Source organism: Gopherus evgoodei, chromosome 2 (assembly GCF_007399415.2).
Source record: "Gopherus evgoodei ecotype Sinaloan lineage chromosome 2, rGopEvg1_v1.p, whole genome shotgun sequence".
NCBI classification, from domain to species: domain Eukaryota; kingdom Metazoa; phylum Chordata; order Testudines; family Testudinidae; genus Gopherus; species Gopherus evgoodei.
In genome coordinates, this window is record NC_044323.1 from 46,519,803 (window position 1) to 46,533,619 (window position 13,817).

At 42.5% G+C, this 13,817-nt stretch overlaps 1 protein-coding gene across 2 annotated transcripts in view; it reads left to right on the forward strand.

The window, feature by feature from the left end:
* VPS50 (VPS50 subunit of EARP/GARPII complex) overlaps positions 1–13,817 on the forward strand; it is a 177,751-nt gene that overhangs the window by 123,508 nt on the left and 40,426 nt on the right. For both annotated transcript variants that reach the window (XM_030550571.1, XM_030550572.1), the window contains exons 21-22: positions 5,532–5,653; positions 9,726–9,806. In XM_030550571.1, coding sequence (XP_030406431.1) covers positions 5,532–5,653; positions 9,726–9,806 — 203 coding nt within the window. The remainder of the gene's footprint in view (positions 1–5,531; positions 5,654–9,725; positions 9,807–13,817) is intronic.

Consider the following 13,817-nt stretch of genomic DNA (forward strand, 5'->3'; position numbering starts at 1 on the left):
TATTTGTTTTGAAACATGTTTTAGCACAAAGGATGAGTGGAGAAATGCAGCCTTTAGAAATACAGAGTATTCAGACTTCACTTCAGATGACCTATGAGGACGATCCATTGCTTTGATTAGGTGTCATCCCTTTGCATGTGGGCATAAGAAGTATAAAGCACACATGGAAACTCATTTAAATTTCTAGATCATACAATTTTATGTTTTGTGGTTTGTTTTCATTGATACAGATATAATTAAACTACTTGTCATTCTAGGCCAAAAAGGTCAGGGTTAAATGAAAGTAATCAAATATTAAATAACTGAGTTCTAAATAATAAATATTAGGACATGTTCAGCATTTTCAAAGAGAGTGTATTCATGCTGGCAAAAACTCATAAATGTCTGATTCACAAATGTGCATCAGTTCCTTTATATTTATATACTAGTTTATTCTGGTTACTACATTGCTCCAATTTCTTACCAGTAGACTAATAAACTAGAGTAACACAGTAGTGAACAGGCCCAAGCAGCATAATAGTCAGCAATAGAAAATGAGCTATTTAGATTAAAAGATATAATAGTGATAGTTCTCTAATATACCTATCAGATATGTTTTGACTCTCAGGCCTGGTGTACACTACGCTTTTAAACCGATTTAAGCAGCGTTAAACCGATTTAATGCTGCACCTGTCCACACAACGAGGCCCTTTATATCGATATAAAGGGCTCTTTAAACCGGTTTCTGTACTCCTCCCTGATGAAAGGAGTAGCGCTGAAATCGGTATTACCATATTGGATTAGGGTTAGTGTGGCCGGAAATTGACGGTATTGGCCTCCGGGCAGTATCCCACAGTGCACCATTGTGACCTCTCTGGACAGCAATCTGAACTCGGATGCACTGGCCAGGTAGACAGGAAAAGCCCCACAAACTTTTGAATTTCATTTCCTGTTTACCCAGGGTGGAGCTCTGATCAGCACGGGTGGTGATGCAGTCCCAAATCCAAAAAGAGCTCCAGCATGGACCATGCGGGAGATACTGGATCTAACCACTGTAAGGGGAGACAAATCTGTTCTATCAGAGGTCCGTTACAGAAGACGAAATGCCAGAGCATTTGAAAAAAATCTCCAGGCTATGATACAGAATCCACAGCACAGTGCTGCATGACAAGCGTAACGGAAAGCCAAAGAATCAAATGGACGCTCATGGAGGGAGGGAGGGGGTACTGAAGACTCCAGCTATCCCACAGTCCCCAGCAGTCTCCAAAAAGTATTTGCATTATTGGCTGAGCTCCCAATGCCTGTAGGGTCAAACACGTTGTCCAGGGTGGTTCAGGGTATAGCTCGTTAATTTACCCCCTTCCCCCCCGTGAAAGAAAAGGGGAAAAAAAATTGTTTCTTGACTTTTTTCAATGTCACCGTATGTCTACTGCATGCTGCTGGTAGACTCGATGCTGTTGCAGTGAACAGCAGTATCCTTTCCCCTCCCCTCCCCGGTGGCAGATGGTAGAGTGCAGTAGGACTAGTAGCCATCCTCGTCGTCATCCTGTGAGTGCTCCTGGCTGGGCTCAGGTGAGGTCGGCGGTGGGTGCCTGGGTAAAAATAGGAATGACTCCCGGTCATTCCTAGTAGATGATACAGAATGGCTGGTAACCATCTTCACCATAGCAACCATCTTCATCATGGAGCTCAGCCCCCTCCCTTTCATGTGTTAAGTAAAGGTTCTGTACTGCCTGGACTATCATAGCAGCTGGAGGCTGCCTCCCCCTCATTTTATCTCATTAACAAGTCAGTGTTTCTTATTCCTGCATTCTTCATTATTTCATCACACAAATGGGGGGACACTGCCATGGTAGCCCAGAAGGGTTGGGGGAGCAGGGAAGCAACGGGTGGGGTTGTTGCAGGGGCACCCCCTAGAATGGCATGTAGCTCATCGTTTCTGCGGGATCTGACACGGAGTGGCTGTGCTCTCTGGTTCTCTGGTACACTGGTTCTGTAGTACACTTGCACCATATTCTAGGCAGGACTGACTCTATTTTTAGAAACCATAAAGGAGGGATTGACTTGGGGAGTCATTCTCATTTTTGTCTTTGCGCCCCCGGCCGACCTCAGCCAGGAGCACCCATGACAGCAGGAGACGGTACAGAATGACTGATAACTGTCATCTCATCGCCAGTTTACAACGGCATGGCAGACGGTACAGAACAACTGATAAACATCTCTGCTGTCTTGCAAAGGCAAATGAATGCTGCTGTGTAGCACTGCAGTACCGCGTCTGTTAGCAACATCCAGTAGACATACGGTGATAGTGGGGGGGGGGGGAAAGCTGAACAGGCTCCATGGTTCCCGTGCTATGCGTCTCCCAGGGCAATCCAGGGAAAAAGGGTGCGAAATGATTGTCTGCTGTTGCTTTCACGGAGGAAGGAATGAGTGACAACATTTACCCAGAATCACCCGCGACACTGTTTTTGCACCATCGTGCATTGGGGTCTCAACCCAGAATTCCAATGGGCGGGGGAGACTGCGGGAACTATGGGATAGCTACGGGATAGCTACCCACAGTGCAGCGCTTTGGAAATCGATGCTAGCCTCGGTACATGGATGCACACCGCTGAATTAATGTGTTTAGTGTGGCCGCGTGCACTCGACTTTATACAATCTGTTTTACAAAACCAGTTTATGTAAAATCGGAATATTCCCGTAGTGTAGACATACCCTCACTGAATTGGACTAATGATTGTTATCAGAAAAAATAAGCTAGTTATTGTGGCTCTACTGGTTTATTTTTCTCTCTACGAAGCAATCCTCTCTTTATCACAAAATACCAAAATACTTTGCTTGATGTTTTTTCTGTATTACATTGTTAACTTCCTTGGTCTACCCTGCACACTTCTTCCAGTGGTGTGCAGAGTACATACTTGTCTAGCCCCCCAGCCTGGGTATAGATAGCAGTGTAGTCGGTGAGACATTGCTTAGGTGAGTAAAGGTTTACCTGATGCCTGTGGGTATGCACCCAGGTATAAACCTTACATGGCTCCCCCGGCCTGTCGCTGACACATGCGACTTGCACGCAGCTTGCTTTTCACTGTGGCTTGTAGCTAGACATACCGTATCCACCAAAGATACTTGTGTGCAGTGTAGATGTAGCCTGTGTAATGCTACTAACTTCAAGAAAATTATATCAACAACACTGTAATGTAAACATTTTTAGCTTAAGTATTTTCTAACATGCCACTATTTTAACAGATGTATATAGTTTTGATATATTATACTGAAGTCTGACTTTTTGTCATTTAGTATAGAGAAGCTTTTCTGGTACAGTAATCAGTGTGTGCTTTCTGGACTCATCCTTTGTACTAGACACACTCTAGTATGAGAACATCAGCAAAAACTCTTTCACCTTCAGCTAGTGAGCATCCTACCTCCCCTGCTGTCAGACATGAACATGGCCACCGTGATCCATATGTCTGTGAGCACCATAGTCTTTTGTTGCGAGCACACAGTATTTAGGAGTGAATCCACAGATGATGACAGATCTCCTGCTAGTGAAAAGGCTGTTTTCTAACAAATGCATGTCAATAGGAGCTCATTGCTCCATACATGGTTCAATGCACTGGCTTCCGACTGAACATCAAATCAAGTTTAAAGTCCTCAGGCACTACTGAATTCTTGGCAGGGCACAAGGAAAAAAAGGCCTATGATTTTGTTCTTCACAGAGTAAGGGAGAGAAAAATAAGAATAGAAAGTTAGTAAGCGCTCTCCTGAGTAGAGGAATTGCATAGTTCTTCAGCTTTCTCTAACAGAGAACACTGATTTACATAATTTTGTAAAAATGATATATCAGAGTGTAACGTGGATAGAACAGTTTCACAACATCTAGGAATAAAAGAAATAAGTTGGAGTAGCATGTAAGCCATTTGAAGCAAGGCTTCCATATATTAACTCTTCCTTTTTGTCACAGTTATAGATAATAGGTGTGATTCTGTGCTAGCACAAAACTCACAGTCCAAGAGAAGCAGAGGTGCTAGGATGACTTGAAGCCTTTTCTGAGCTTTTTTGAGCTTTTCTGATCTTGGGCTGCTCCAGGGACTGGAGAGGCCCCTGGCACAACTTGGAATGCATTGGGATTGCCCTATGAGCAGCAGTGCAGTGCAGTCCAGTCCAGAATCTCCACAGTGCTGCAGCGCCGTCCCCGAAATGCCCCTCACACCTTCTGGCACATATGTTATGCCCGGGTTTGCATGGGGATCCTTGGAATGCAGTCCAGGAAGGCCTTATAGTTGTTTCCCATAATGCCTATGCCACTGGTACCGTCCCTCGGCGGGAGATTTTAGTCTCTTTGCATCGCTCTGTCACATAATGACTACAAGAACAGTGGCTAATATGCTGCATACTACTATGTTAACTTTTGGCATGTAACCCACGTAACCATAGTTTTATAATTTGAAAAGGCTCCTTCCAGTAAAAACGTTCCATTTTTAACGGTATATTAAGCATCATTGCCAACACTGGAACATTTTCTAGCAATAATTCTCAAAATAAATCTGAGATTCTGGAGTTAGCTTAGAGGGCCATAGGTATTCTGGTGACTTGTAGAATATTTTTAATATAAATATCCTGATGCAGGGCTCTGGGTCCAGGATTTGGTTAAACATCCAGAAGTAAGGGAGTGTGTGATCATTTGAATCCATGAAAATACTTCTACAGGGTCCCAGAGCCCTTAGTCCTCCCCTAACACCTGCTTACTTTAGTCCTTACAAGCTTTCCCTACCTGCAATACTTATCTTGTTGGGGAAGAAACTTAGTGGCTTGCTACCAACTGTGGTGTGGTTAGTGGGAGCACAGCAGGCCTGGTATCTTCAGGTGACATCTTTTTATGGTTTGTCATCAGACATTTCTCACTGCTGTTTCCATTTTCTCCCATCCCCTCCAAATAAAGAGTTTCAGTTCTCTTCCTCCTCCTTAGACTCTCTGCTCCCTAAATATAATGATATCCTTCCCCCAAGTCCTGGGGGGGCAGGGATAGGCTATCTGTTGATGTAGCATGTTCTGGGGTTGAGCTCAGATTGCTCTGCTGCCATGTCTTGGGGTGTGGACTGATGTGAGAGATAGAGAAGGGCAGAATGAGTGTTGATTTTTGTTTTATGTATTTTATGCATTGGTCGATATTTCTGTAGCATTTTTAAAAAAATGTATATTTAATGCTTGGAGACTGTGACTTGGAGTGATTTTCAGAAATTAAAAAATAAGTTTGCCTGATATAGTTTGGTCAAATGTACATAATGTAAACTGCTAGCATACTATGCAAAAAACCTGAAACTCCTAGACATCTAGTTTTCAGAAAATTCCGTGGCACTTAGTTTATATCAGTTGTCATATCTAGCCTCTTTTTAAACTTCCCTATCCCTGAAATCTCACTAGATTGATGTATCTAAAACTCAAGGTTAAATAATATGTAGATTTGCAAAAGCTAATTTTGAATTAACCAAGCATTCTAGTATCTGCATACCAATTCTGCTAGGAAAACTGAACTTTTGCATTTTATCTTCAAGGGAAATACATGCAGATGATGAACATTCTGAAACCAATTGCATTTGATGTGATTCACTTCATGTCCCAGCTGTTTGATTACTATCTGTATGCAGTATATACGTTTTTTGGCCGAAATGACACGGTAGGTTGAAATTATTATTCCTTTCAGAGCACGTTAGCGTACGTGGTAAAAGACTTTTGCATCAAGAAGACAGCTGAGTGTATGATCTCACAGAAGGGGCAGTGGCAATAGAGTGGGGTTGGATGCATGAATGAGAACAGGCCAGTAAGAACAACTAGAAAGAGAAATGGCCTTTAAACTATTATCATCACAAGGAGCTTGATCATTTTATATTTCTCTGTTGGTGGGGAAGGGGGAGGATGCTGGGTGCACAAGAAGGCTGAGACTGTTCTAGATAGAGAAGTTTGCACAGAAAAAGGCATGTAGTCATGAATGGCAAAAGGAAACAACATGAAGATTAAAGATTAAAGGGGAGTGGGAACAACATGGTATGCATGGGATGGGTGGGGGGAGAGAGGCAAGCTGTGGAAATGGCAAACTCAGAGCTATATGTTGGTTTTAAGATCTTGTGCTCCTCTATCTAACGTAGTCTAATAATGAAATCCATTTCTGTTCTCATTTGATATATAATTTAAATGTCTTTTAGTTTAAGAAGCAAATACACATCCACAATGTCTGTAAATAACTACATCAACTCTTCACGGATTGTCATAGAACAGCATATGTGAAACTTGTATTTTTTAAAAAATGAAAACAATAATTCCGTGAACAGTAATGGCTCAAAATCATTATATGCTGGCAAATAGTTGGAGTCACAAATTCCCAACAGCTTGTTCTAAGTAGTTTTGAGCTGTTCTCTTTGGTAGGTGTAGTATATTTGGGATTTGTTTCTGTATGGAGGATGGGTGGTAAATATTTTTTTAAAGTTAATTGATTTTCTTTGGCTTAATCAACTGTTTTGATATTCTTTTATTGTGTTACATGTACTTTTTTTGCACTTCCTGTTTTGTGTTTTAAAGCCTGTACAGAGTTCTTCACTTTTCACATCTAGCAGGGAACAGTACAATGCTAGGCAGGTAAACATAACAGATGAGTAACATTTTGCTGTTACTATAATGTGCCTAATTGTTGTTTGATAAACTGTTTTTCCTTGGAAGCATACTGCTTACAAAGGGCCTATAAATTTAAAAAACGCTCTTGTAGTGCTGCCAAAATGTCCTAACTCTCATGTAGTTTTTTTACAATTCTTTAAGGAGTAGAGATGGGTAGTGGTATGTGATTTAGACTAGTGACAGTCATTCTTGTTAAAATACATGCCAGTGTGGTTTTCATTAGAAGTATGCTGATAATATGACCTCTTCAAGTGGCCTAAATTCATTGTGAATCTTGTGTCTACACTTCATGTTTCAGTTAGAGCACATATCTGAATGACTAGGAAGGCAAAATGCACAAGCAGTAAATTTAGTCAGAGAAATTGATGTTTAAACTCTTACAACAGTGAGCTGACTCTAGATACATTATCTCCAGTCATTTGTGATTTTCATAACTCAGAATTTTTCTTTGATTATTAATTGTATATATTATGGGAAAGTCATCTCATATGCTGAGCATCTTGCAGAATACCATTTCAAATACCATTTTCACATTTTTCTCTCTTCCCATGCGCATTAAATCTTTTTCCTTACCTTTCTGTAAAATCATGGCAGAACCTGATGTAATGATTTGTGAATTAATGAATTTTACTAAGTAACAATTAAGTGAACACACACAGACATACATCCCAAAATAAACTCCTTAATGCATTTTGCTAGTTATAGATAAGTTTTAATTGATAGTGATGTAGATAGTATAACAGCGGTAAACTATAGCAGTAAATTTAGTGTGTATTTCGTAAAATTTGTGTGCCTGGGTCTTACTCAAGCCTGTTGACTTCAGTGAGTGACTTCAGCATTTGTTCTAGTGAAAACTTAGTCAGAGCCTTAGTAAACATCTGCTGTTAAATTATTACTGAGGGTTGGGGAGAAACCAATCATTTTTGTGCAGACAAATAGGCTTAGGGAAGTACTGATTAGCAAAGTTTGACTTAAATTCCCTTATTACTCTGCTTTTTTTCCATCACTTGTCAATTACTAGCTCATCAGTAGTTTGTGGAAATAATGTATCCACTTTCTGGCATACATGGTTTTGTAAAAATTTCTATGAAGCTGCAGGCCATGTGCAAAACAACTGAATACTGATATAATATGCTCTACCTGATGAATTCACCATGGTCCTATCCTTGATGACTGCTCATCTCATGTTCCCTATAGAAGTACATAGATACACTCTACAGATCTCTGCATATTTTTTCCCTTTGATTTACAACTGGTCAGTCCTTGCATAGACATCCAATAGTTTTTTGAAGAGAAAGAAGGCAGAGATTTTAATAAGTCGTAACATTCTTTGTCTGAGTTTGTTGATGTACCTACTATTTCAACTGATAAGTTGTCAGTCTTTTAAAAAACATCCAAAATCAGTAAGTTCTTAATTTGTCAAGAAGCTTACGGTACAATTTGGAAGAAAAGGGATAAGCAAAATACTAAGTATATACTAGGGAAATTCTGCTGCTGGACAAAGTTTTTAAAAGTGAACAAAGGAAAACACGTTTGCCTCCTTTTCTTTGTGGTAGCAGAATTTTATTTTTTGTAAAGAAAAAACTGTTTTCTTTCTGCTTGCTTATTTTTACCTTAGATATGTGAATAATATCAAGTCTTGACTGCTCTGTTCTTGTTTGGGGACCCTGAAACTGGAACCAGAGCTTTCTCAGTCCTCTTAGAGGAGAACTGTGGCGATTCTCTCAAAGAAGTCCTTTCTCCCAATTGGCAGTTAAGCAGATGTTTAACAAAAACAAAGGAAGAATATTAGTCTTCGATTTATCTCATTTCTCTTGTTCTTCCATCCTCCAGCAACATCAAGAAAGCTAAGATTTGATATTTCTAAAGTAAAAATCAAGCAGAAAAATATTTTATTTATTTTTTTAAATGGAGGCTGCCACTATTCACCACAAAGAAGCAATAAAGGGTGAGAACTCTCTTGCTATATAGTTCTCCTTTAAAATTCAGTGTAGATGTTAAATGAGTAAAATTTGTGTTAAAAATTATTATTTTTATTTTTGGAAACCACTTGAACATTGCTGATCATTTCTCACCCAGATGCAGTCTGGGAAAAGTTTTATAGTGCTGAATCCAACACAGTGGACAGCAGTGTCAAAACATTGTTCAGAATTTTTTTTTTTTTTCGTGTGAAACACATACCAGTACCATATCTTGGTACTTCTAGATCATGTGGACCCTGGGTATAAATGTGTGTTTTGTAGTTTTTCCATCTCCATTGTAGTTTCATCTGATTGAGCTGTTCTGTTTGGTAATGTGTTCCTTCTGGAGTGAAAATTAGAAAATAAATAGCTGTTAATCTAAACATGTTGGGCCAGATCCTCAACTGGAGCAAATATTGTAGTTACATTGAAGTTAGTGAAGCTATACTGACTTAGACCAACAGAGGATCTGATCCATAGAACTTTGGGCCCTGTTCAGAGCATGAAGATGACACATTTCCTAGCTTGATCATAATAAATGTTCAGTAATAAAAGTGACTTTCATAAAGATTGATGGAAAATAATTATACAACTCAAAGTTGATATTAAGTAAATGATTATGGAAGATAATGTAGTTTGTGAAAAGTTTATAAACATGATCATTCTACATTGTGATATATTAATTTCTCAGCCAGCATAGTATGATGTGCCATTGTATAAGGTCTCTCTCTTGCTGGTCTGTGGGAACAAAAAGTCATTGTTTTCTGTGCCTGCAGAGTCATTTTATAGCATATAGTCATTTTAAAACAATCCAAGAGAATATTCTGGCAAGTATCCCCCTGACAAAGTGGATAATGGTCATTTGTCAGTATGAATTTTCTATAGTCATCTTTGTGAACTGAGCACAGTTCATTCTTTACATCAGTGTAATGTTGGGTGCAGTGATCTTTTGCATGTTTCTTCTTTTCATTTTGGTTTTGTTGCAATTATATGCTGAAACTATACGCAAGTATATTGTGTTGAACAAACTGAACTTTTTTTGGTTATATTAGTCACTAAACTAAAACACAAAATTTGTCCTTTCCTATGTTTGTTAGAATTTTTTTTTCTTTTTTTCAGTTTGAATCAACAGGACTGGGTCTTAGTAGTAGCAGGCTCCGCACTACACTAAACAGGATACAGGAGAGCCTGATTGATCTGGTAAGAAACTGGAATTTGTTAATGTTTATTGAAATAAAGGAGGCATATTGTAAAAAGTATGGCAATTAGTATATAATATGGTTCATTAATTTTACCTTTTCCTCACGCTCTGTTTATGATGAGAATATCGTAATAGATTTTCTGCAGTTGTAGGTGGGTTTTTTGTTCAAAATCACTTTGCATGCATCCACAAAACTAACGTGAAACTCCCAGATTCTTCCCTAATTTAATTATGCTTCAGTAATAACTTTTCATATTTGTTACCATTAATACTTGTGTTTAAAGCTCAAATTCTTCTTGTTTAAGTCTAATGAAATTGGAGAAAAAACGAGAAGTCCTTGTGGCACCTTAGAGACTAACAAATTTATTTGGGCATAAGCTTTCATGGGCTAGAATCCGCTTCATCAGATGCATGGAGTGGAAAATACAGGAGCAGGTATAAACACACAGCACATGAAAAGATGAGAGTTGCCATACCAAGTGGGAGGTCAGTCTAACGAGACAATTCAGTTAACAGTAGGATACCAAGGGAGATAATCACTTTTGTAGTGGTAATAAGAGTGGCCCATTTCAAACACTTGACACCTTCATGCATCTGGTGAAGTGAGTTCTAGCCTACGAAAGCTTATGCCCAAATAAAGTTAGACTCATAGGGCTTGTCTACATCAGAAAGTTGCAGCGCTGGTGAGGGAGTTACAGCGCTGCAACTTTGAGGGTGTACACATCTGCAGGGCATCACCAGCGCTGCAACTCCCTGTTTGCAGCGCTGGCCGTACTCCCGTTTTGTCTCGGGTGTAGAGGATCCAGCGCTGGTAATCAAGTGTAGACACTCACCAGCGCTTTTCTTGACCTCCGTGGAATAAGCAGGTATCCCAGCATACCTGAGGATACCTCTCTGGTAATCAAGAAAACTCCTCTGCCCTGTGCTCACCTGACCCCTCCTTTAAATGCCCCGGGAAATTTCAAAAATCACCTTCCTGTTTGCTCAGTCAGGCGTGGAGTGCAATTAATCAATCAATCATTCAGCGACCATGCCTCCACGCAACAAACGAGCCCCAGCATGGACCAATGCAGAGCTGCAGGATCTAATTAGTGTGTGGGGAGATGAGGCTGTTCAAACACAGCTGCGCTCCAGAAGGAGAAACTACGATACCTATGGTCAGATATCGCAGTCGATGATGAGAAGGGGCTACGAACGGGACGCCTTGCAATGCAGAGTAAAAATTAAGGAGTTGAGGAGTGCATACTGCAAAGCCCGTGAGGGAAACCGACGCTCAGGAGCAGCCCCCACAACCTGCAGGTTTTACAAGGAGCTGGATGCCATTCTTGGGTGTGACCCCACCGTGAATCCCAGAAGCACGATGGAGAGTTCAGAGCAGGGAGAAGTGGGGGATGGAGTAGAGGATGAATGCAGTGATACTACTGGCGTTGAGGGGGACACCCCGGAGTCTCAGGACTCAGGCAGCCAGGAGCTCTTCTCTAGCCCTGAGGAGACTAGCCAGTCCCAGCAGCTGGAAGCGGACGTTGATGAGGAAGCTGAGGATCGTGCTCGTGGTAAGTAGATTGCAATGCTTTGTGATAGCAGGATTCTCGTTATGGCTGACTGCATGCATGCCTAAACTTGGAAAAGCCCATTGATTTGATCTATGACATCTGTGTAATCTGCCTGAGTAATCTCTTGAAAAGTTCCAGCTAGATCTTGGGCAATGTGCTTTAACAAGTTGATAGGTAGAGCCACCGTGGTCCCTGTCCCGTTCAGGCTAACTCGTCCGATCCACTGTGCAGCGAGGGGTGGGGGAACCATGGCCGCACACAGGCGAGCTGCATAGGGGCCAGGGCGGTATCCGCATTCCTGTAGAAGACCCTCCCGCTCTTCCTTGGTAACACGCAGCAGTGATATGTCTGGCATTATGAAAGCCTGTGGATAGTTTAGGGATAATTGAGGGCAGGTAGCTAGAAGCACGGCCCCCCAGCGCAAGGCGGTCTGTTTCCTCTGCCCCAATCCACCCCCCCCCCTTCTCAGCACGTAGGCATCCAGGCGGGGTGCTTCTTCCTCACCTGCCCTGCTGTGTGCTCTGTCCGTCCCCCACCCCCCCTTCCAAACGTGAAACCTGCTCTGCGGTGTGCTCTGTCCGTCCCCCACCCCCCCTTCCAAGCGGGAACAGTGTCCTGCGGGGTGCTTCTTCCTCGCCGATCCCCCCTTCCAAACGTGAAACCTGCCCTGCTGTGTGCTCTGTCCGTCCCCCACCCCCCATTTCCAAACGTGAAACCTGCCCTGCTGTGTGCTCTGTCCGTCCCCCACCCCCCATTCCAAACGTGAAACCTGCTCTGCGGTGTGCTCTGTCCGTCCCCCACCCCCCCTTCCAAGCGGGAACAGTGTCCTGCGGGGTGCTTCTTCCTCGCCGATCCCCCCTTCCAAACGTGAAACCTGCCCTGCTGTGTGCTCTGTCCGTCCCCCACCCCCCCTTCCAAACGTGAAACCTGCTCTGCGGTGTGCTCTGTCCGTCCCCCACCCCCCCTTCCAAACGTGAAACCTGCTCTGCGGTGTGCTCTGTCCGTCCCCCACCCCCCCGTTCCAAACGTGAAACCTGCTCTGCGGTGTGCTCTGTCCGTCCCCCACCCCCCCTTCCAAGCGGGAACAGTGTCCTGCGGTGTGCTCTGTCCGTCCCCCACCCTCCCGTTCCAAACGTGAAACCTGCTCTGCGGTGTGCTCTGTCCGTCCCCCACCCCCCCTTCCAAGCTTGAAACCTGCTCTGCGGTGTGCTCTGTCTGTCCCCCACCCCCCCTTCCAAGCGGGAACAGTGTCCTGCGGGGTGCTTCTTCCTCACCCGGCCCCCCTTCCAAGCAGGAACCAAGGCATCCCACTAACAGGAGAGAATTTTAAGCAAAAGTACTCACCCCACTGCTAGACATGTCTTAGCTTTCTTGAACTGTACAGTGTTATGTGAGGTATGTGAAAGGGATGCTACCTACAGTTTTCAGTGTCCTTCAAAAGTTGATAATAAACAATGATGCCCCTGTGTTTTACATGTCTCTATCTCTATTTTTTCTAGGCAACTCGAGTAATGCAGCTGTGTCACCAGCCTCACGTAGATTGCAGAATTTGAGGCGCAACCCTAGGAAATCAAAAGAGGAGCTGATCAAGACCGTTCTGAACCACTACAACAGGGAAAGTAGGAAGACTGAGGAGTGGAGAAAAAGTTTGCAGGAATGGAGGCTGACTGAAAGCAGGAGACAGGAATTGTCTGCCAAAAGAATAGCCAGGCAGATGATGAGACTCCTGTCTCGCCAAACCAAGTCTTTTGAGTCTCTTGTAGCCATGCAGACAAATATATACCGTGATAGCCCACAGCCTTCCCAAAGCACTGTTCCTTGTCCCCCTGTGTATCCTCAAAATAGCTTTATGCAGCACCCAGTTCCTTATTATCATCAGCTGCCCCCAACACCTCTAAGATCACCTAGTAACCAAGATATGTTTAATTCTTACCCAGTGCACTCCACCCCCATCATTCTGCAGCAAAGTAATGGTGAGTTGCATCAGACAGTTACAACTGAGTAAAATAGGAAATAGTAAAACATCTGAATGTACTGTGAACTACCCATACCCCCTTTCCTGTTTTTTACTGTATGACAAATAAAAGGATTTGGTTTATATTTCTTTCCCTATGTTTTATTGGTGATAGAAATGGTTAATTATACACAGCAAGGTAAAGCAAAGCACAACACATGCACCAAACATTACTGCTGGTTATCAGCATCAAATTGCTCCCTTATAGCATCCCTAATCCTTGAAGCCCTTTCCTGGGCCTCCCTATTAGCCCTGCTCTCTGGCTGAGCAAACTCATTCTCCAAACGTCTAACCTCGGAGGTCCATTCCTCACTGAACCTTTCACCCTTCCCTTCACAAATATTATGGAAGGTGCAGCACGCGGATATAACAGCGGTAATGCTGCTTTCCATCAAATCTAGCTTCCCGAACAGACTGCGCCAGCGGGCTTTCAAACGGCCAAA